Raw genomic sequence first — 25,503 nt, forward strand, 5'->3', positions numbered from 1 at the left:
AGACGTTATCTAAATGAAGATTTAACAAGTTTATCATGTAAGGAGTGGAAATGTCATTAAAGCCATTTCTTCCATTCCATTCTTGCTCATAACTTTGTTATGATTTTTATTATCATTCATCCATTATTAAACATAAACATTGAAAGATAAATATTCACTTTGAATGGTCGCTTCCATCATGATTTTATGATAAACTTTTCGACGCAAAACAAATATCCATATTCTGTGGACGAAATATCATTTGAATGGTGATTATTATTGTTAACTTTTTCCGCTCACATACTTATTTATTCACCAAAATTGCATGCAAGAGATAATCACATGGGCTTTCAACATTACGAGTGAAAACGTTTATCATTAACATTACGTTAGTTATCACTTTAAGAATAAAGTTATGGAAATGTTGAAACAAATTTTACAAGTAAGGAATATCATTTGCATCATTATCGTTAATTGTCAAGTCACTGTTCAGTTCCCTTGACCCTAATGCAACCAAGTCAATTGGCACAAAAAACATGGAGAGAACACTTTTTCCGTCAATAAATTCTGACTAATGATTCAAGTACTTCATTCATTGCAGTGGAATTGAACAAGAAATGAATAAATACATCAAAACGAAACTAAAAGTTAAATTGTTCAAAGAAAACTTTTCATAAGCTTAAAAAATGCTTCTTAACGTTTTTCATCTAATAATCAAAGCTAATAACGAAATGTGAACAATTCAATGTTGGACAGAAAGTCATTTTAAAATGACTGCATCGATTTACCAGATTTCAATTTCTGCTATTATTCGATTTCTCGAGTTGATTCCGCAGACAAATTGAATCAGAGTTTGATGGAAAACAAATTTAGTCTCAACCAAAACTTTGCTGTTGCATTTGATCAAGCATAATCGAGATCAGACTTAAAGCAAAGTGTTTGCTTTGCAATAGAAAAGGTGGAATATGATTCGAAAAGAACACAAATAAAGTGTTTTATTTTGAATACGATGATAGAAATGGCTGACAAATTAAAGTTGATGAATGTCGCTATACTTATGGACTTGCTAAAGTCGATTTAAGCTGAATCGAACCAAAGTTGTTCATTTCAATCCGCAGTTGATTCCAATTTTCTCATTTTCTCTTTTCTTTTTTGTCGAATGCAGTTCAAATGTTGTGTTTCTTTCTGCCTTTAAATGTTGAAACTAACAAAGCATTTTGATCTGCACAGTTCTGTGACATTCAAAGATTATTTGTGAACCAAAAATATGTTCAAGTGTGAGAAGCAGAAAAATTGAAATCTTTTCTTTGCCACAGAAGCAAGAAAAGAAGGAAAAAAGTTTCGCTTGTTTTGTTTTCCAAGCTTCTTTCTCTAGTGTTATTCGAGGGTGAATAAAGAGATATGCATTTATCATGGAAAATATGAATACATCATGTTGACTGATGAACAAGAATGATGCACGATTAAAGTGGATGAACCAGGGCACAATGGCTTACAACTTGAATCATAATGTTAACAATGTGAAGCATCAAGAAAAGAGGTTCAAAATCAATGGATAGATGACACAGAGAATGGAGTTGCAAGATTTTCCATGAAAAAAGGAGAAGAAGAATGAGGCGAAATTAAATCAATTCAGAATTTGATGCATTTCATGGCGACCCAAATTATGAGGTTATAAATGGTTGGCTAATTTACAAAAGGCATTCCCTGTCAATTGAAAATTGATTCCAAAGGCGTAAAAAATGTTGAATTTTCTCGTTTATTGTTCCGAAATTGAGTCCTTTTTGCTCATCACAAAAGTCATCGCATTTACAATGGAAGACATTTTGTTCAATTTAATCGAAAACAACTCAACTGAATATCCTGAATTTACATTCTTTGTTGATATTGGTGAAGTTGAGAGCAAAAAATCTTTAAATTCTGATTATCAACTGAATAGAAATTGAATTTACAATTTAATTGTTATTCGTTTTTTCCCTTCTTCTCTACTTTAATACGCTGCTTCTGATCAGATTATCTTTACTTCTCGAATGTTATCTCGACTCGGAAAATAAATTATGAATTATCATGTCAACATTATTTCAATATTTTTTTATTTTCATTTCAATTTCTTTAACATTTCTATTGAAGAGTGAGAAGCTCAAGAATAAAGTCAATTGTAGTTATTTTTTATGCTTCTTCCAATAACAATATCATTTTGAAACAGGGAATGAAGAAAAAAATGTTTGAAATAATATTATCATTGAAATTATTTGGTTCCTTTAGCATTCAAATTTTCTGAATTTTGAATATTTTCTCCTTTTCCGGTTCTTTATTATCTTTATAAACATTTTCTGATCTTTTCATCTTTCATCTGAGCTCTTCCCTTCTAGTGCAAAAGTCGTCTATAAATGTTTCCCTTTTCGAGAAAAGAAATTATTTCAAAAGGTAATTCAAAGAGTGGAAAATTTTGTGCAAAAATTCGAATGAATTCTCGAAAACATTCATTCCTTTCCTATTCAAGATAAGCAATAGTATCAAGTGAATTCAAAGCTTGAATAGTTTCCAGAGCAAGTTCGTTAGCAGATAAATTTGAGAAATTATTTGACATTAAATTCGTTTAGGTTTTCATTCTGTTTCTTGATATGGAATGGAATAGCGATTTACTTCGAGAAACTTTGATGGTTCATCACTATTCTGTATCTTGACTAAAACTTGGAGTTTCAAGGTAGAGGTTAAACTTTTCATCTGTTAATGGCTGGCATCGGTTTGCTTAAAACGAGTAATAACTCATCCATAAGTTAGTTATCTAAATATTGGATTTTGAATCGGGTCGTTGATCTTTGATTGTTGATGGGTGAGGAGGTATCAAATGAGGCTTGCTATTTTATCAAAGAATAAGATGAGAGACAAGGATGATAATGATGATGAGGCTGGAAAAGAAGAGAGAAAAGAAAGATGTGTGATGTACATTAATTAGCGAAAATAAGATATGACAATATCATAATGAGCCTTCTGTCAGTTCAGATAAATGGCAAAATAAATGGGAAACCTGATCATTCCCAGCATAATCCATTCTCTCCTTAAATAATCATTATTCTCGTGCATTCTTCTGCATTCAGTCTCATAACGTCAACTACAACCCACCTTAACAATAGCCTTCAATCAACCAATAAAACAAATGAGAAACAATCGACTTTAGAATTTTTAAAAATAAATTTTCATTCGATCCTGTTTTGCCTTCGCAGTTGAACTTTCGGCATTAAAACTTCAATCATAACTTTTGTTGGAACAATAACAATCCGTCTGATGAATCGATGTTCAAATGGATGCTGGAAACGGCTTAAAGTTATTGATTAACTCGAAAGAAGATTGAAGTTGATTTCAATTTTTTGCTCAACGAATTTGATTTAATTACTTTTGAATATTTAAATGAACAGTAATGACTTGAATAAGCAATTTAACCTGACTGGTGATGAGCTGAGCAAATGTTTTCTAAAGCAATTGAAACAATCAAAGTGAAAGGTCAAGTTGTTGGTCAGCATAAATCAGCAGTCAAGCGTTAGTCTATTTGTCTTCTGGTTGGGAAGAAGAAAGAAGTCAACTCTAATTTTGCACCTTCATTTCGTCTATTGTCATGCTAATTGTTGAACTTTGAATGAACATTTCATTGGAAAGCTATTCAACAACAAAAGTCACGTTCCACTTGTACACAAGTAAAACTAATTTAAAGTAGCTAAACCAAGATACATGCAATAACCATGTTAATGGTGCAACACAGACACAATGCCAAAGTAAAAGAGTTAACTCATTTAATTTGATTTAAAATGCAAAAAATTCAAACCCTTTTATTCAATGATATGTGCAGTGAAAAAGTAAACGGAAAAGTGTGAGAAAACTTCTATTCTATTTTATCATGTAAAGAGAATCCATGGGAATGTTGGAATAACAGACAAGTGAATGAGAGAAAAAAAGGAAAAACTATTATTCCAATTGGAATAATATTGTTGTTATTTAAGATGGTTAATGAGGCAAAATTATTATCTTTGAATTAAATTCAATTTACACCTGAATTGACTTGTAATATCAATAGTCGAATGAATTGTGTTAACGATAATTTGGATCAAAATTACAAAGCAAGGATAAAAGCTGAAATTAATGATCTCATAAATAATAAAAATGATAATAAATATTGTAAATAACGATTATAATGTTAATGGTAATTATTTTTTTCATGTCTAAAGTTGCTGATGAAAGTCAAATACAGAATGAAAAAAAGTGCTGTTGAGGTTGGCATTAAAGTTCAACAGGCTTGAATAGAGAATCAAAGCGCATCAATTAAAGGAAATTATACAAATTATCGTCTCGTTTTGTTTCCCTTTTGTTCGTTACGTTTATTGCTCATTTAACTGACTCTAAATTATGCCCTTTCAAAGGAAGGAAAACATTAAACATTGACAAAGTTCAATTTAATAGCAACCACGAATTATTGTTGAATAATGGTTCGCTTTCATCAAATGTCTTTGGGCTCGAAAAGTTTCTCTACAGACTTTTGAGGTTCGCATGTAAAACTATTCATAAGTTAACAAAATCATTTTGCAAGGAAAAGGAATTACAAGTTCATTTAACTTGGAAAAGTTCAACTTCACTTTGAAGTTAATCTGACCAAGTTAGTTCGTTAGTAAATGATGAACTGATAAACATTGCAAAGTGTAGAGTTTTCAATTCAAATTTTCTCTGAACGAATGTAGAAGCTTTTATTGCTTTGAAATGATTACACTTCTGAAGTATTTTGGGTTCAACAATTGAAATGCATTTGTTGGAACTATTTTTCGTGAGAAATGTTTTGATGATAAAATGGCCAATAAGGTCCATTAAATCATGGAAAAGTTTTTTCTGGTCAAAGAATCAAAGTTGATGAAGAGCAGAATATGTTGAGTTGTATCTTCCATCATGCATATAATATTTATGCATAAACAAAGTTTATCAATAAGATGAGTAACAATGTTTCTTCTGTGATCTTCCAACATAATATATTATTAGTATTGTTATTTTGCGCTCTTTTTCATGGTTTCATCATGGAAAGAAGCATTTTCATCTGAAGGGAAGAGGAAGAAAAAGGATTTGCCTTTTTTTATCCTTGGATAAACGTAAATGTTGAACCTTCAAGTTTATTCAATCTGATAACTCAAGCTTAACTGGACAATCATTTCTTTTACATTTTCCTCTTTACCGGCCTTTTCATCAAAACTCTAAAGAACCGTTAGACCACCATGAAAATCCCTGGTTAATGGAGACAAGAAAGATATTCAAAAATATTCAAGTGCAAGAATTTTGAAAAAAGAAAAACCAGAAAAGAGAAAAAAAATCCCTTCAAAGAGCTTGACTCATGACATGATGTTTCCAATCTTGAGATGAATTTCGACGAAATTTGCTTTTCTTTCAAAAAACTTCCAAACGACTGATGAAAATTAGCGCAATTGAATGGACGGAATAATGATGCAGCTAATTGAATTATATGTGAACAAGAATGAAGTTGAAGAATGGAAAAGAAGAGAAAAGATGAAATTTTCATTTCTGCTCATCTCACCAATTTTCATCATCATCCTGGAAGAAGGAAAATGGGAAAAGACAAAAAAGGAAGTTGAAAAATTTTGTGTGCAAAAGATGATGGATCACAAGGGTATTAACAGATTCGGATATGAGAGCACAATGTGCCGATGAGAGTAAAAAAAGCTATGAATTATGGTCTGGCAATGTTATTAGACTTTTCTGGTGAAACTTTGCTCACCAGTTTTGCCTTCATCTTCATCTTGCTCATATTACTTTTTGCCTTCTCTTCACTTTGTTTCTCCTGAGTAAGCTTCTTATTTATCCTGTCTGTTCCCTCTTCACCTCATCTTCATCAATATCATCTTCATAAACTTGTTCATTCCCATCAACTTTTCATAGTTTACCTTTCCCGTTGGATGACACTTGTTTAAAGATCAAGTTTCATTAGCTAAACGAAATGAGAGAAAAGAGCGAAAAAGCAAAAACAACTTTCGAAACCTTTTCCGATGTTCTAAGGGCAAACAATTCGACTTTTCCTTCACCTTTTCCTTTGATCAATGAACCTGCAGTTGAAGAATTGAATCATCATTCAAACCTTGAAGGAAATCCCAAGTAAGGGAATTTGAAATATCATCAACAAGAGTCATGATGAGCAAGTTAAGCCAATTGTCAGTCTGAAAATAGTTCAAGGCCCATGAATATTATGGATTGGTTGGAAAAGATATTCTGAGAGGTGATAAAGTCTATTATTCTAAGCTCTCCTTATCCGACTTCAATGTCCATGAAAAAGGGAAAATGAAGAGACGAGGAAAAAATTGTCATCACATTTATCGTCATTACCATCATTATTATTACAATTGTTATTACAAGTTGAAAAAAAGAGTCGCATCAACATCATTTGCTAAAAAAATATCGCATTTTTTTTGCTTTCTCTTCCCTGTTCATCAATGGAATATGATTTTATGAGATTTTACTGGAAATGTATTTTTTACTTGGAATAAAGTTGACCGATTAAATGTAATGATAAATACCAAAGTATGATATTAGGTGAATGAATAAAATCTCAGTTTTGTCCTATTCCAATGGAAGCGCATAAAAAGTACATTTTTCAGATTCAACTTTATTCCCTTTCTGACCCTTTCCAATGAAATAATTTAGTGGATAATAAATTCAGAGAAACAGCCTTTTCTCACCTAAATTCATCTTCTCTAAATTCACTCTTGTTACAATTGCCTTTAATGACATTTACAGATAAAAATAATGAGAAGAAGAAGAGAAAATGTTTACCTTATTTCAGGCTCAGATTCATTACAGCATTTAGAGATATTAGATATCATTGTGTGACTATCAACAGAATCACTATTTATCTGATTCTCTCAAGTATCCAACTTGGGATGTAGCATTAGAAGAATTATCTTCTTCTTCTCTTCGCCTTCTTTTTTATATCATCTTATTGCATTTTGATGCTATAATTAGGTAAAGATTACTTTTCATTTTAATGATAAAAGTTGAACCATGAAATAGAAATGAATTCAATGAAAAAGTAAAAAAGTGGAAACTTTTTTCTTCTCCTCTTTTCAGTTTTTCTGCAAAAGCTGTTAGTTTCATTCAAACTGTAAATGCCATTTGAATGTAATATTTATGCATTTAAAAATGGATTAAAATATTTTTTTCCTTCCCAAGAAAAGTTTTATCACTTTTTTCTCGACATTTCATTCAATCATTATCACGTTTGTTTCGTAATGAAAACAAATTCTGTGTTCTGAGCTCTAAGTCTTTAATTCCTTTCTTTCGCAAGCTAATTTTGATATTGAAGCTCCAAATGCTTAAACCCATTAAGGATGCACTCATTAGAAATGGAGAAACTTTTAGATCTAAAAGTCATTGATGTTTCAATGTTGGTCATTAGTCGAGCTGAGAAGTTGAATCATTTTGAAATTTTGTTGGATTTTGGTGGAAATTATTATTTAATAATTGATTGTAAACAGGGCGAGACAGGTTGTGTAAACAGGGAATGTTTGATGAAGAAAAATTGGGTTAAAAGTGAAGCCAGACTGATGATTATTTTGGATAAAGAAATAATATTAACACAAACAAGGTGTTGAAAGGTTTAACTAGTCTTTTTATTGGATTAACCGGAGTATTTACAGGGAGTTTCTTTCCTGTTCATTTCTTGATAAAACAGATAATCAGAATAAGATGATGAAGGAATAAACACAGACAGCAATGTAAAGACCTTTCATCACAAGAGCAAGTAGATTTAACGTGCAAAATGAGATAAAGGGTAAAGCAGGGAATGACTAGATTCTTAAATAATGTGATAACAAATTGAAAGCAGAATAAAGTTGATATGAAAAAATTGATCAAGAAAATTTCTGTCTCTTTTCATGTTCGAGTTTATTGATTAGCATTAAAGGTCGAAGGGAAAAGGTATTTTTTAATGCTTCGAGCGTCACAATAAGAATTTAGATAATTACGAAAGTACAGTTAATTAAACAAGAATGGAAAAGGTTGACATGGTTGATTGAGTGATTTGAAAAGAAGAGGAAAGTGAATCATCTGATATTGATTAGAGTTCCATGAAATCAATAGTGGAACTTTTCTATTGTTGATTCTTGCGAACATAACGTCAACGATTTCGTTCGAATTGCAATTTTCTTGAGTTCGCATTATTGACTTTAATTTTTTCGATTATAAATTTGCTGAGATAATTTTATTCCTAACTGAAATAATGGAATAATAAGTTTCTGGCAAAAGTTTAAGGGAAGGAATAGAAGGCAAGTTTTCTCTGTTTTGTGTGATTATTGTTGTTGCATGAAGCCAATGATAAGATAACTTGGAATGATTTATTGTCATTTTGATAACTCATTTGATTACCCTGTAATAGTTGTCATCACCTGAACAATTGCTTCACATCAAGTTGATGATCAATGCGTTGAGGAGAGGAAAAAAAAGAAAGCAAAATATAAATAAGAAAAGAGAAAATAACATTTTTCTGATGATATCATTCAAGTAACATGATAATGATAAGCACATGATTATTATTACTGACATCATTATTGTTATCTTTATGTATATTCATCACTTTAGGACAAGACTAAATTGGAGTAAAATGAACCGATGAAATGTTACAAAATATTTAAATAAATGTTTGAAAATTTTCTGCCAAAAAAATCCTCCATTTTAAAGAAAAAAATGAATATTTTATTTTTGCAAAATTCTAATTGACATTATTTTCTTTAGATATTTTGCTGGAAGTCATTTCACCAAGTGCAGTACTGTTGATGGTTTTCTGGGCGAAGACAGGTCAAGAGTGACACCGACCAATGGAAACAAAACAGGTAAATTTAAGTTTTAATCAACTTTGAATTAACGCAAACCAACGAAAATGTTGCAAGTTGAGTTTTGTGCGTTGGAGTTGAGATGAATAATGGACTCGATAATGGTTAAGACTTGGTTCAACTTGAAAGTAGGAAAATTAATTGAACTCTATAATACTATTAATCTGGAGTCTGGTGCATTTAGTGATAAGAAAGTGGCTGATGGTGAACAAGGTAAGGTGGACAGTTGATGTTGCTGGGAGTGATGATGATGCAAGTAAATATATTATGTTTATACGTATAAATGTATAAACAGAGCATTGTCAGGATTCAATGAAATGACTGATGAAATTGGATAAAGTTGATAAAGCTTCTTAACGAAAGATGAAAGCGAAAAGGTAAAAAGCATTTTACTCGGTGAATAGCTAAAGATAACAAACTTGATGTTATCTTTCATCTTATTTGCTACTTTCTTCATCTTCTCACCAATTCATCATCTACAACCAAATAGGAACCGAAAAGAGATGAAAGAAAATTTTCATCCACAAACTGATTTAATTCCAAGTACAAAGCCTAATCGGTTAACATTAACCATTACCAGTTTAATTCCCCACTTAATTCCCTTTACCTTAAATCTACTTGAAACTTTTCATGTCAACATTCAATACTTTTCAGCCAACTTTTGCTCCATTCAAATGATTAAAGATTCACTTTTGCGGCTCAAATGAGCAACCAAAATGAACAAATTTTGCGATTCTTTGACGAGAATATCTTTTCTCTTCTTTGGATCAAAGGTTGGGAATGAAATGTGAAAACACTTTATTGATCAACTTTATCATTCCAGTTGTTTAGTGAAGCGACACTTGAAAACTCGAGATTATCCATCAAATGTCACGGCGATAAAAATAACTCAACTCATGGGAATAATTAGACAAAAAGGTGGTAAAAATATTGGTTCGAGTGAGAAAATTGTGGCTTAATCAAGAGGAAAATTATCATTCATGTGATTGATTGAAAATTCAAGGATTAAGATGTTTACCATAAAAAGGGAACAATTTGCTCATTAAAGCTTTTTTCCATGTTCAGTACAAAATTCAATTTTACTTCATGATGGCAATGTTTTCATCCTAGTCAAACAGTTGAATCATTATCATGGTCATTAACATTGAGGGAAATTTTCAGATAAAATATCAACTTTGGCTTTTAGAAAAGGTTAGAATGTGAAAAATTTTTGAACTTTTGCCAGGATAAAGGGTTAATTTTTATTGTGAACGGTTGGGTTGATTATATTTTCCAGTGAAAAGACTTGCAAGGTTGGTAAAGTTGACAGATGAAGTGATATAATGTATCAATATTGAGAATGATAAATGATGATGAACAAGAGAGTGAAATATCGCAAAGGATTTAACAATTGTTGTCCGACAGTTTGAGATGGAGAAATGTTAATATTTGTAACTTTATTTTAGAGCTTTAGACCACTGGGAGTTTTGTCAAAATGAAATGAAATGATTCAATTGTTTTTGTCTGAAAATGTCATATTAATACTTTTCAAGGCAACAACGGAAAAGAAAAATAATTGTTTGTAGTGATGGTAAACTTAATGATCTTGATGTGGTGAATAAAATTAGAATGTGATTAAATAAATGGCTTTTTATGAGAATGCTCGAAATATTTCACATCCCACCACCCGGACCCCAGGTCAAGAGTGAAATAAGCGAAATTACCATCTGACCTATGCTGAAAAACTTTGAGACAACATTTTTGATCATCGATATCTTTTTAAGGTATGACTGGAGTAGTATAGTAAAGTCCGGGTCTGGGACACCATCTGGGACAAATAAATTAGAAACAATTTTTACATGAAAAATAAGCTTTTCTTATTTCTTTTTATCTAATTATTAATTTGTTTGCTCCCGAAGAGGTTCTATTCCCCTTACTACAGCGTTAAATAGAATTATATCATTCATCGAGTCAAAAGATATTGAGGTTCCATCATGGATCGAACGCACGATTAGCACCGCTAAAGAAAAGATCGCGGCCGGTAAGGAATTTAAAGAAAAGTATGGCCTCAAAAAAGAAAAATATAAAGCAGCTAAAAAAGAACTAGACGATTTGGTTGTTGAGATAGAAGAATTATCAGAAAGTCTAAAATCAAGCCAAGACAGGATTGGCAATTTGAATCAAGAAATAGATAATAAAAATGCGGAAATAGCCATTTTGGAGGATAAAAAAAATGAACTTATTGAAGATAGAAATAATATTGATTCATTTTTGAGATACATCGATATTAAATGTGAAAGCTATTTCGGAATTCCTCAAGAGGAATTCCTCCAAAGATACACGCGATGGGCTGAAGCCCGAACAAGAGAGCTCGAGCAGAGCCGAAATTTGTAGAAAAATTTTATTATAGCTAAAAAAGCCAATAAAAAAGCTTATTTTTTTCATGTAAAAATTGTTTCTAATTTATTTGTCCCAGACCCGGACTTTACTATACTACTGACTGGTAAAGAACGAAAAAAACACTATAATCCAGGGCTGATTTGGGTGAATCAATCCGTTTCCTGGCTTATACCGATTTTTTTTATTATTCTTGACGATAGATGAGGGAAATGTCGAATTTTGAGGTCGGTTCTCTTTGTAAACCATCCCAACCGTCATCAATTTTTTAGAACAAGCAAATTCGCCCTCCGTCATTTTGGTCGGTTTTCGGCAACAATTCCTATGATTTTTTAAATTTTTTTCATTCCCTCCTACCGATTCAATAGACTGCACCTAATTTGATTTCATGGGCCCGCCATTTGCTTACTGCATTCACACAAATTGACTGCGACTATCATAAATGAAACAATCAAATGACAATGAATAAGATTGATTTTTGGATTATTACTCAATAATCTCTAGTGTATTGCATTGTAATCATAAATAACAAATAAAGCAAGCTATCAAATGCATTTGAGTGTTTCTAATAATTGATTTTTTAATATAACAATATTAATTTTCTGGTGTATTTTTTGGCTCGGCATACTTTTCATAGATGTGTGATAATTGGCATGCCACTGGTGAAGTATGCTTACGATATGCTGGTAGTCAAATAAAGCTGAAAATTCATGAATGAGTTATTTCGAATTTCATACTAAGATACGATTAAAAAATAAAGTGAAACAACATGCACTTAGAATGAATTGAATTTTATTATGAAATGAAGATGAAAATACCGTATTCACGAGTTCGTAGCACGGTAATCAGAAATTACACCCACTTACTCAGCTACAAAAGATTTTGATCACAATATTCAGGAATAGTATCAATTATTGACTCATTTGTTGATTCTAGTTTGTTGCCTATGAAACTACATGATTCAAAAAATGATCATCAATAAAAGATTCAAGTTCATTTTCTTGATCTTGTCTATAGCACCGGTCCTCGTAGTGTTAGCGTTGAAATGCCGGCTATCACCGCTGAATCACATGTATCATGCCGATTATCCTCACAATCCTTGCCACCTTGAATCATTCTGACTGAGATAGCTCGAAGAACTATCCAAACTAAAGGCATTTCACGGGTTCATCTATGGTAATAAATTGGTAAACTATACTTCAGGTATACTGTGATAATCGACAAAGCAGAACAACAGTAAGCTAGACCCACATTATTCTAAACAAGAATTTATACACTCGATACAGCATACCTGTAATCTTCCGAGCGTTTTTTCATCTTACGCCCTCTTACAGGCATAAGATGAAACCGTTAGTGCTACAGAACTCAGACTTGAACCATGTGATTATGCAGATTGCGAAACACAAGTTGAAATGCCCAAGGTTATACAAGGTCAATTCTTTATTTGCCCTCTAAATGACATTGGAAGGTTATTTTCTGGAATCGCAATATTTTTTGATTCGATTATGTTAGTCACATGTTACAACTCATACTAGCTAAAGGATATGAGTGATTCCATATCATCCAGTTAATCAATCGTATTTCGCTAAAATTCATTTATCTTTCCAATGGTATGGGTTATGAACATGCGAACAATATAATCGAATCAGAAAAATTTCGCCAATTTCGGCCCAATAAATTGGTCATATGTAGAATAATAAAGATAATCAAATAGATATCTTTGAAGTTTGTAGACTTACAAGTAGCTTTTATCATTCTGCAGATATATTTATGTTCTGAAAATATGAACCACTCAAATGAGGAGATTAATTTACGATAAAATAAAAATTTGAGTCTTACTAGTCAAATATTTAACTTTTCTAGCTGGCTCTGCAATTTAATCACTCCAACCATCCAACAATATTCATATCATTCGCAATTTAATTTGATGCATACTGATATGAACTTGGTGGCTGTTATATCAATAGATATAGCTGAATTGCTTTAACTTGAACTACTCAAAATCTCTAACCAATGACCACATTGAACCGTATGGAAACATGTAGTTCCTTTGTCCGTGATGAACAAATTCACTTATGAATTTAATTTCGGTGTTTTTGATTGTTAATTTGATAATGTATTGAACAGAATTGAATATTAATTGAGAGCCCTCTTGAAATTCTGTCATTAAAAAACTACATCAAGCTAAATTGTTTACGCAGTTACCATTACTCTGTTACAATTAGAGATGTTCCTCTTTGAAGCAGATCAGGAGAGCAGTTCCAATTGACTAGAACCATAAGTTCGAATGTCAAATTACAAATTGACCTTGAATGACCTTGGACGTTCAAACTTGTACTTTTTCAATCTGCGGAAGCTAATTCAAGTCTGAGGTCTTTTGCGTTAATTGTTCGTGAGTTATGGATGCAAACAGCTGTAAAATGAAGAAAAAATGCCCGTTATAAGTGTTTAATCATTCACAAATCGGTGCTACAGATACCTCAAGAGCTAGCCAATATGTGACATTTTTTCGATTTAAATAATTATGCCATTCAACAGCTTGAACGAGTGTATCTGACTTTTTTGTGTATCTTTGCTCCCAAGATTGGAGAATAGGATTGCCACCATTGTTCGTCTTATTTCAGTTGTAAAAATCCTTGTTGAATCAGAGAGGATGACGAACGAGAGCAGTCTATGCCATCAAACAGCAATGAATAGATCCGTCTTTACTCAAATTTTATAGCTCGTCGCAACACACATACACAAACTTTTTGCCGTTACGCGTAATAGATTCACGGTAGATACGTAGACAAATCAGTCCTGCAAAAACGATTGCTAAACAATCTAAAATGTCCTAAATAGCGATCCTACTGATGTTGAATAGCACAAAATGAATACCGAACTTGCTGCTCTCATTTTGCTAATTTATTTAACATATGCATAAATAACCTGAAATTAGTTAAAATATTGATAAAACTGAATGGAATTCATTATGTTCTAAATTCTCATCATAGAAAAAACTTGAACTTTGATTGATGTTGATTTGCTCAATGATAATTCCAATGAATTCATTTCCTTACTTTATGCTTTTTTTTTCTTTTCTTCCTTCCAATTTCACCTTCCTTCCAAAAGGTTTTCAAATTTTAAAGTTAGCAATTGAAGATGATGTGACACCAACAGAAGATGCTAAGTTAACCTTAAGTTGCCTTATACAATCAACTAATTCAATTGAGGTAAGAACAATTTTTCTTTCTTCCTTTTTCCTTCTCACATCAGTTGTTCTTTTCTTTTCCTGATTATCATTTATCACCTTTCCATTCAATAATGATAATCATATTGGTTTGGGTTAGGGATTCAGTTCAGAATAAAGATCATTTTGTATTCACATTTTGCCACCTTCTTCATGTATAAATAAGTCTCGTCTTTACCCAATGGATAAACTTGAATTTAAATTTGATCATAAATCAAATCACAGCTTTGCTCTAATGAACCTCACAAGACAAAACCGAGGTAAACCATTCTTAACCCATTGGATTACAGACTAAGGAATGGGTCAAAACATATCAAGGATAACATCAATAACAGTTTCGACTGATGAATCCTCCAACAATGAATTTGTTGATTAGCATTTGTTGAGTTTATCATAAATGTATTTCCACAACATTGGAAAGACTCCAGACTGACATCATGAAAATTAAATTCAAAAATAGATTTCTTTCAATTCCAAGTTTTCTGCTGAAACAAGAACTCGAATTTGAATCAACTTTTTTCTCTCTTTTTATCACTTGGATAAACATTGATTGGAAAATTTTCCTTATCCTTAACGGCAACAGAATGTTCAATGAATAATTTGAATCATGATTAACTATGTTTACTGAACAAAAACATTTTTACCTTACTTGTGATGGAATATCATTTTGAAGTTCATTTTCTTCCTTTTCCCATCAACAATTTAATCTTTCATTGAGATGTAATTGTAATGAACATCTAGAAATCTCTTGTTGCATGATAGATAAAAGTAAAAGTTTCAATTTCTCCAAGGAGAATGAGAAAAATGAACAGATGAAATCAATGATTACAAATTGGAAAGCATTTCAAGAGTAAAAAATGTCACATCAGTAGAGATTATTTTATCCCATAAACAGTAATTTGAAAAGATGTCTTTTCCATGAGAACCTTTTCACCTTCGAAAAAAAGCGATTCCAAACAGAAATTATTTTTTCATTCAAAGAGCATTTCTTTATTGCAGTTTTTTTCCTTTCTCATGTAATGAGTAACATTCAATGAAATGAATACATTTTATGGCAACAAGAAGAAAAAGATGATTACTTTTGCTCAAATTTTTTTCGCCAACACTTTATTCAACTGAAAATCGAAATTGATTAGGTCATGACATTATCATGCTGTTTATGGTAATGCCGAGAAAGAGTCAATATTTTTCTGTTAAATTTTGAAAAAATGTTTTCTTTTCTCACTTTTATTATCATTTTTTCCCCATTTCGTAACTTTTCTGCCTTCAGGTTAAATGGTACAAAGACTTTACCTTGATAGACACGGAAACTAGTTTTCTTCGTAAAATGTCAACAACCCTGGTTCGTTCCAATTTACCTGGACGATATGTTGCCTCGTTGACAATGGACAAACTTTATCCACTGGATTCAGGCATTTTCACTTGTGAAGCCTTCGATTGGCATTCACGAGTCAACAGTAGCTACGAGTTGAAAGTGTTTACCAAGCCACAAGTTAAAGTGTATCCATTGAGTGCAACCGTATACTCGGCTCAACCCTACACAGTGTCTTGTTTCTCGCTCGACTATGATCCACTGATAGGCTACAATTGGCTTAAAAATGGTGAAATATTGAATCCTCTCTATGATGATGAGTTGATTGAAGATCTGTATCCAGCCGGGATCAGACTAATTGTGCCTAAAGCTTTGACCAGAGCGGTTTACACTTGCCTGGTTACAACTCCACTGGGAACTGTTGGTAAAGAGTCAATGCTAACAGTGATACCAAGCAACATATCTTCTGGTAAGTAATAAGGAAATGACGAGAAACGAAGGGAAAATGATTTTCCATTTTTTCTTCTCCATCAAAGAATATTGAATAATGTTCACCACCAAAAGAAACATGAGGAAAGAAAAACACAATTTCATCAGTTGATGTCTCTTCAGACAATGGATCATGATTATAATTAATATTGACCTTTTTTGCCTTTTCTTTCCTCTCCCTCAGAGTTTATCCAAACTTGTCCCAAGGAAACACATGAAGATATTGATTGGCCTGAAACTGCCATTGATGGGATTGCAGTTGAACCTTGTCCACCAGGTTATAAAGGTAAATCTAATTGATCAATTAGTTTCTCTTTTTGTTGTTGAACCACAAAAAGCAAAGTTCATTTAGTCGATATAATTGAACCTATTCACCTTTCCTCAGATGGTGGAGTTGCTCGTCGTAAATGTTTTACTTCAGGTAAATGGGATGAAGCTGATTTCTCGAGTTGCCTTAATTATCAAATGTTTTATATCCAAGAAAAGGTGAGTTTAGCCATTTACCTTTTTACTCAAACAAATTAATCACAATTAAGTTCGAGACTTTGATCAGTTGCAACCACATCAAGCTCTGTCAATGAGTCCATTTTCTTGCTTCTAATGACTCTTGACCATGGTCAATGTAAATGTCAATAAATCTTGTTCAACTTGTCAGTGATTACATCAACTCATCATTGCAACAATTATAATAAAAGTAAACAGCAAGACGAAGTCGATTTGCATAAACTTTTTCTTTCTCTTAGTTTTTTTCTTCTTCTCTGTCCACTTTTGTCCAACTTTTTTGACCTCATCTTGTTGCACAAATCACAGTCAACCATCAATCAAAGTTTAATACCTTTCAACTTGCCTTGGATATATGATTACATGAATTACATTAACATTCATTTTATTATATATTCAGAATAGTTGTTCCTCTTTAGACTCATCATTATCTCACAGTCTGATCTGACCAAGGCCAGACTGGATACATTAATCTGACCCAAGTAAAGATAAACAACATTAACTTGCACACAAATGACCATCAACATTTTGTATGATTAATTGGAAATCACAAATCAAATTGACTCTCTTACTGAATCTATTAATGTTACGAGGAAAAGACTTGTGACACTTGTAGAAATGTTTATCCATTTTTCTGATCGAAAATCATTCTTCTTCTTCTTTTTCTTTTTCCTTAACCTGACAAGTTCAATATTGAATATTATTGTAATTAGAGAAGAAAAACTCTTTGCCTGGAAACATTCATCATGCAAATCACAATAATTCACAGCAATTTAAATGAATTTCAACTTTACCATTTAAAGAGGAAAATGTGAAGAGAAAAAATTGAATTCTCAAATTGACATGAATGATGATTCAATGAAACTTGATCAAATCTTAGATGCAATTCAATTCCAATTTATTAATATTTATCTTCTCATTTTGCTCTTGAAAGGAAAATTTATCAAATTGAGAGAAGAAAAAATCGCAACGAATTTCGAGCGAAAAAGGTTGGAATTTTGAATGAGATGAGGTTAAAGATCAGTTGAAAGAAGATTTTGAAGATTGAGTTGAAAATGTTGATGACACTTGAATAGGAATTTACCATGCTAATCAAATTGATTCAATAAACAAAAATGGGATAATGTTGACTGGGAGTGAAAAGAGAAGAGAGTTGAAAATAATATTTCAAAAGAAAAGGTGAAAGGAAAAGGAAAAAAATTTTTCTTCTTTTCTTGCAACTTTTCAAGGTTGGCAATCAATTGAACTTTCAGTACTCATGGTGATGTGTAAAGGTAATCTTGTAAAGTTGGTTGATACAAGAAAATGGATAAAGTTGCAGCAAAGACTGAAGAAGATCAGGGAAGGAAGGAAGACAAAACAGGGAAGAGAAAAAAATTGTGTTTGTTGAGAAGAGAATGCGAATCTTGAGATGAAAAGAAAACAATAAATTTCTCTTTCTCTCGATTTTCCTTTTGTCTTTCTTTTATCATGTGGATTCATGTTCGTTAATAAATTGCTGGTCTCGTTGTTGGAGTTGTTATTTTCAGATTATGAACAAATTGTTCATTGCTTAACAAGAGTTAGCATTACAAGGGAAAAATAACAATCAACAAGATAGAAAACCAAAGTTATCTGAAAAAAATATCTACCAATAGATGAACAACAGGGAGTTTTGGTGACTTTTTTGTTCTCTCTTTAGTTGAACTTTATCTCGACTGTGGAACAATTGTAAAGTGAGACAGAAAATGACAAAAATTTTGTTCAGAGGTAACGATAGATAGGAGCAAATATGAAGATGAAAGATAAGTGTTTAAAAGATGAAAGAAAGGGAATTGATTTTGATATCAATTTTTCTCTATATTAACAGAGTTACTGTAATCTTTTTTTTGCCTCTCTTCTTTGGCTCAAATTCATTTCATGTTTTCAATTTAATGTGCTATCAATGAGAATAACGATGAAATATTTTTTATCTTTTTTTATCGCTTTTCCAATGTTATCACAACTCTAACCAACAGGGAGTGAATTTCATCTGCAGAACGTTTTTTCTTCTTTCGAATGTTGAAAGTTGAAAGTTTCGTTTGTTGCTTTAAATTGAAATGTTGAGCACTTTTGGAATGATTAATTTGGTTTGCAATTTTTGATGAAAGAAAGTTTCTTTTCTTTTTGTTGGTTGGAAAAAAGTATTTTTATCTCGCTTTTACAAAAATGATGATTCATTGAACGTGTCAACGAATTAAAAGTAACTCGTTTAACTATTTGCTTTGTAGATTGGCTCATTTATTGTTTCTCTTGTTAACTCCATTTACAGTTAAGGTTAATGATGATGATGATAGTTTAGGGAATGATAATAGCAAATGAAAAGAATGGTGAGAAAAGAAACGAGAAATTGTTTCATAAGTGTTTACTTGAATAGTCAATTATTGGCTAAAAATGAGCAGCAAATATTCTTGTGCTTACGTTTGCATCTTGAGATTAAATTGAATTGATAAGCATCTCAATTTATAGTCTATTAATGGGAAACAGAAGATGCAATGGAAAAGTTAAAGGTGTGAATATCATTAAGAGACGGTTCATGAGTAAAGACACTTTTCAAATAAATTGCTTCATTTTCAAACTTTTGTTAAACTTTGAAATGGCTTCGAAGGTGGGATGTTGAAAAATAAAACTGTTCAGAATACTGATTATGAAATTACTTGAGACCAATCAAGTCGGCCCTGTTCGGTGATTTCATGATCTCGTGACCTTGACATTGGTGAAGTCTATAAATGGGTTGTTTACAGGGCATTTCAGCTAATTTTTCTGCTGTAAAACGGCTATTACTTGACAGTGGAGTGACCGTGAAATCGAATATTTTGATTATGACAATTTTGGCGATACTGCATTGTCATATTTCAAGGTCATTTTGCGGAAATCTTTCCCAGCAATATTAGAGGTCAAAAAAGGCAAATCATAATTTTCACTCGAATAAATTGATCTAAATCTTTTCAAAAACTCGTTCGACATACAAGAGATGTTATTAGAGTTGTCAGGATATGAGAAATCAGGATTGTGTAGTGTTCCAGTGTGCGGCTCTTCAAAACTGCCCAAATGTCATTCAATTGCAACTTCACCTCCACGTGGTAATAACTGGATAATTCAAACGACCTTTGCATTTGGCATGTTCTTTTAAGAGGTTACGTTCAAATAAGATATCTAACGATAGCCTTATGACAGAATGATAAAACTTTCCAAGTATGATTATTTGACCTTGCAAATTATGATTTGCCTTTCTTTTGACCGCTAATATTTGAAAATGTATTCCTCATTTATTGAGAGCAAAATATTAGTTGCAAGATTCGGTCGAGGTTGCCGTTGGCATGGTAGATATTTTTCTTTGCATGATCTGAAACAAAAAAAATTCATTAAATAACTGTATAATCATTATATAATATATTTAACATTATCCTATTTTTGCTAATTAGTAATATTTAATGAAATCTAATATCTAATGAGATCTAATGTGTTAAGATCGAGAATCAGATTCAATATTGAAAATCAACGATTACATAAGCGCTAGATTTAAGATTAAATAATATATTAAAATGTTAAAATTGTAAGATTATTGTACTTGGCGTTTATTTTATCATTGACCGTCGATTGTGCTCTTTACTTTTGAACTAGAAGACATATCTGGATAACATTTAGTTAGTATAATTCGTGCAATTAAAGAACCATAAATCCAGAGTCTCAAGGACATTCAAAGTCATTTAGTTATTCGACTTTCAATCGACTTTTGTATGTTCGATTTCTGAAATTTCAAACTTTTTCACTTCAGTTGATGTTTGTTACATGTTGATACCTCATATGATTGGAAAGATAAACGAATTTGCACCGAAAAGCTTTCATCTACTGCAGGGTACACAAACACGCAAATCTTTTTACTCACATGAGTTATCAACATGTAACAAACATAAGAGACGTGAAAAGGTTTGAACTTGTAGAAATCGACATACAAAAGTCAATTAGAGGTCAAATAACTGAATGACCTTGAAAATTTTTCAGATCTGTTGATGTTGATTACATATTCACAGCTCTTACCATTGATAAGTCAGTCGAGTTTTCCTCAAAAATAATAAATGATTTACTGAAAGGTATGAAACAGTCATACTATTAATATCTGGCCAGCACGAGCTATGAATCTGGAAAAGAGAATATCTTGATATCTAACATACACTGGACGATCTAATTTAATAACAATTCCCTTAGTTTAAACTTAAATTGTTTGCTTCTCTTCCATTGCCCTTTTACTAATATGAATACTGGTTAATTCGTTCAATAAATCAGATTAAGCTTTTTCTTCTCTCTCTCTTTAACTTGCGTTAAACTATTGTTAATTGACTGAAGAGGGTATTTATCAATTATTTGTTCATCACGCACAACTTACTTTACTTAAAAATGAGTCTAATCACTTATTACCTGTGTTCACGCGTTGATATTTGCGTCGAAAAAATCGGAAATTTATAAATTTCTATTGATACTTGAATTATTTAAATAACAATCAATATAGTCAATTTTTTTCTATTCAAAATTTAGATGCAAAGAGATAAAATGGTTCCATTGAAATTTTTCAATTGCCTTGAATAACTATTTAGAGTTAAACTTGACTTTTCAATTTAATGAGTGAACCTTTTTGAAAGCTGAATTGAAAAAGATTAGTTTTGATGAGTTTCATTTATATTTACCTTAAAGTGCATACTTTGTATAATATTTTATCACATTCATCAGAGTAAATTTTCCTTATCAAATTAAACATCAGTTGACTGTTGCTGCTATTATTTGTATCAAATCATTTCTTCTTCAGGAAAAAAAGGAAATAACTATTTTGCCTGAAAATTAATATTAGATATCAATTGGTTTTGATGATAATTTTGTGCCACAAAAAAGCAAACGAAAGTAATGATGATTAGAAGGTAAAATCAAAAGGAAAAGAAAAAGAAAATGAAGGCCAAAAATTACCAAAAGGTTTTATTTGGAAGCAATTTCAACTGAAAAAAAGGTTAACTCTTTTCACTAGTCTCATGTAATTTCACCAATTTCCTATTTCAATATCCAATTTATGAAATGTGTTATGGAATTTTGGTTCAAACCAAAGTCTCGATTTTTTTCTTCTTTACTCTTTTTGTCTCGTTCGGTCAATCCATTTGTCCTCTTCTCACTCCCTGTTGGTCCATTGGTTGATTAATGTTGCAACTGAATGTGAATATTTTTTTGCTCTTCTCTTTTTACTCCCAGTTAATGAGCCTTACACTCGGCTATCATTTGGTTTCCCATTCTTCATTAATGAATCAACTGAAAGATTCGCTGAATGGTCTTCGATTGAGACCCTCTCAAGGTCACTTCATCATTCACCTTTTGGAATCCCTTATGGCAGTGCTCAAGTTAACAATGGATTCAATGGAAACTCATGAATCTTCTCAACTTGCTCTTGATATTATTTCCTCACTTCTCAATAAACCTGAATCAATCAATAGTCTAACGGTAAGTAGACCATCATCATTATCAACCTTACATGAGAAGGTAAAAATCATCATGAAAACAATGTTTGATGTGAAATCTGTTATCTCACAATCTGATGAGTATAATCAGTAAGAATGAAATTTTTTCAAAACTCAGAAGAAGCAAAATTTTCGTTTTCCTTTTTACCTCAACTCATGTTATCAGATTCAATATTGTTGTTCAGTAAATGAGTTTTGCACCTTTGAAACGGATTTAGCTCATGAGGTTGAGAAAAATTCAATTCAAATGTAACCAATCGATTCGAAACTTTATTCTTTTAGTGAATTTTTTGATGAAAAACTGATGAAAATTTCAAAGTTTTTCGCCGAGTTTTGCTGTAATTTGTTTTATCCACAAAAATTCATTAATGACACTATCATGAATGGTTCAACATGCAATGAAAAACAATTAAATTACGAAAGGATACAATGGTTGATAAGGGATGGATGATGTTGCGATCCTGATAAGAGTTGCTGATGGAAATAATAATGAATGAAAATTGAGTTGAACAAAACAGAAACTATCATATGAACAGGAAGTAAGTCGATTGATGTTGTTTCATGATCATAATGAAAGGTACCATGGAGACTTTTATCTGATAAATTGAACCTTTTCTTTCGTTCTCTTTCCGTCTTTTTTTGCTCTTCTCACCCATCTTTATTAACATACATTATACATTGATAAATATCTATATAAATAGCAAAATAAAGATTGTCAATTGGCTCATTTTGGATAAGAAGAAAATCGAAAGATGAGAAAATCAATCGAGAAAATATCAAGAGAAGAACGAAAATTTTCGATCATTAATTTATCCGATTCTCTGTATCGAGTCACATTTGAAAATCAATCTGAAAATGCTTACCTTTTGCAACCTTTTTTGTCAACAGTAAAAGCCAAGAAAGTGATATGAAGAAATCCGAGGATAAATAGAAATGGAAGAGAAAAAATTCCAAGTAAAAATCACTCGAATTCTCAAGAGTAGTTAGTAACTTTAGAATAGCCTTTATTCACAGTTATCCCAATAATTTGCTATCAATAACATTACCTTCACTCCCAGTAACTCTTGGAACTCACTCCCAGCATTCACTCCCTGTTTTTACTTGCAATGATGATTCACTTTTGAGCAAATTTCTTTTCTCTTTCCATTTGATATTGCTTATTCGTTTGATACTGTTGTCACTTTAGAAGTTCATTGATCACTTGCATGTGTTTGTTTTTCAGGCCAACACGATTCAATCAACCTTTAAGCTTGAAACTTGAAGAGTAAAAACAACAACATAATAAATTGTCATTCAACAACTTGAACCATTATTTTACGAGCACAACAGTAATGATAAAAGTGAACCTTTTCTTGTTTCACTATTGTGAATCTTTGGTGATTTATTGAGCTTTTCTGGTGGCAAAATTATCATCAATTTAAGAATAGAAATGAAAAGTTTATACAAAAAAAAACAACTTCTCATGAAAAGGTAAACAAAAGGACTGAAAGGAAAAGATATTTTCAGGTGTTGAAAGCAAAGTAACAATGTTTCATGAAATAGCAAAAGAAACAAATAAAATTGTAAATTTTTATAAATGAAGCAATTTTTCGTTAAATGCTAAATGAAAATTAATGATTCAACTATTATCTTGTTTACACGAGTTTATCATGTTCAAGATAATTGACGTTTCAATTTTCAGTCTCATGTTGAATAAAAAATGGATTCCAATTTTGCACCAATCAATAGTTAACTGCTAATTAGCAGCAATATTAGTCTTTGATTAATTTGTTTTATTCGTTTTTCGTCTTCTGTCATCGTGTTACAGGGTCTGGCCAATTTACATCGTCTACTAATGGAGTACAGTTTATTGGCCAGTAAAGTTAAAAAGGGTCAACTTAATCATCAAATAACTCGATCCAATTTTGTGGTTGAAATACTTAATCTGGATCATCGTGTAAACCTTTTTATGCCTTCCACTTTAAACTTACCAACACTAACAACATCAACAGCCTCAGCCTTTTCATCGTCATTATCATCATCCACTTCATCACTGTACAACAATAAAGTAACACAATCATCATCACCATCATCAACAGCAACAATACCAAGCTGGTTAACTGATAGTGTTCAAGTTGACATTGCTTCATTACCTGGTTATCATGGTAAAGAGTCAACAGTTGAGCATGAAAATGATTCACTGAAAAGCGTTTTAACAGTTTTCTATCAAAATTTAACTTCATTTTGGCCAAAAAACATTGTCATTCACAAAGAGTGAGTAAAATTTCATTATCTTTTTCTTCAAATTAAAAAGTTCCATTTCACTTTGAAATATCGTATTTCAATGAACAAGATTTTTTCTCGATAACAGACTCTTCCCTTTCAATCCAAATACCTAAAGTTTAATAAATCATTTTTAATTGTTGTCTTTCAAGTGACTAACAATATTGATTCACTAATTGATTTGAAATGATTTATTTTCAAAGTGTAAAGTGATGAAGAGGAAAATTCAATTAAAGCTTCATCAGCAGATAGAAATTGAATTTTCACTGAAAACCTCTTGATAAAGAGTCAATCGATGATATTGTTTTTTAAGGAAACAAAATCGATCACTTGATTACTCGTCGCTCAACAACTTTATAGCAACATTGTTATACATTGTCATTTCATTTCGCCTTATCTTCTTCACCCACAGTTGAGATAAAAAACTTGTAATATCAATAAAATTTGATAACACGAAGAAACAAGTCGTGAACATGAACATCAATGTTTTGTCACAAAAGGGCAATAAAAAGATTCGAATACCTTGTAATGTACAACATTTTTTTCCAACAATTTTCTTCGACTTTTCCATTTCTCGATTCCATCCTTTACCTTTAATCTTTGGGTCAACCATTAACTCCCAGCTAATGATGAACCAAAGACTAAATTTTGAGTCAAACATTTTCTCAACTTATTCAACTTTAAACCAGATAAATCACTCTCATCATTTAAACAGAAAAGTGAACCTTTTAGAGTCAAACAGTTTTACTTACCTGTAAGGTAATGAACAAATTGCCACTGTTTATACATGAAGTGAAGTAAAAGGAACGCAAAAGGATAAAGTCAAATTTACAGCAAAAAGAGCAAAAAGATAATTCGTTTTCTTTTCTCTTGCAATTTGTAAAGTTTTTCCGAGAATTTTTTTTCTAACTCACTGGGATTTTCCAAAGCATTTTCAACTTGTCAGTATTTTTCCACTGGGAGTGA

General features: G+C 31.6%; 1 protein-coding gene across 1 annotated transcript in view; it reads left to right on the forward strand.

Annotated features, from left to right (window-relative positions):
• The window catches only part of LOC107371868 (uncharacterized), a 50,066-nt gene that overhangs the window by 5,438 nt on the left and 19,125 nt on the right, over positions 1–25,503 (forward strand). Inside the window, exons 2-8 of the mRNA XM_015940027.3 lie at positions 8,755–8,852; positions 14,340–14,440; positions 15,728–16,238; positions 16,443–16,544; positions 16,644–16,744; positions 22,013–22,258; positions 24,083–24,528. Of these exons, the coding sequence (XP_015795513.2) occupies positions 8,755–8,852; positions 14,340–14,440; positions 15,728–16,238; positions 16,443–16,544; positions 16,644–16,744; positions 22,013–22,258; positions 24,083–24,528 (1,605 nt within the window). The remainder of the gene's footprint in view (positions 1–8,754; positions 8,853–14,339; positions 14,441–15,727; positions 16,239–16,442; positions 16,545–16,643; positions 16,745–22,012; positions 22,259–24,082; positions 24,529–25,503) is intronic.

Source organism: Tetranychus urticae, chromosome 2, assembly GCF_039701765.1.
Source record: "Tetranychus urticae isolate SD_2017Ah chromosome 2, NJAU_TeUrti_SD_1.0, whole genome shotgun sequence".
NCBI lineage: Eukaryota > Metazoa > Arthropoda > Arachnida > Trombidiformes > Tetranychidae > Tetranychus > Tetranychus urticae.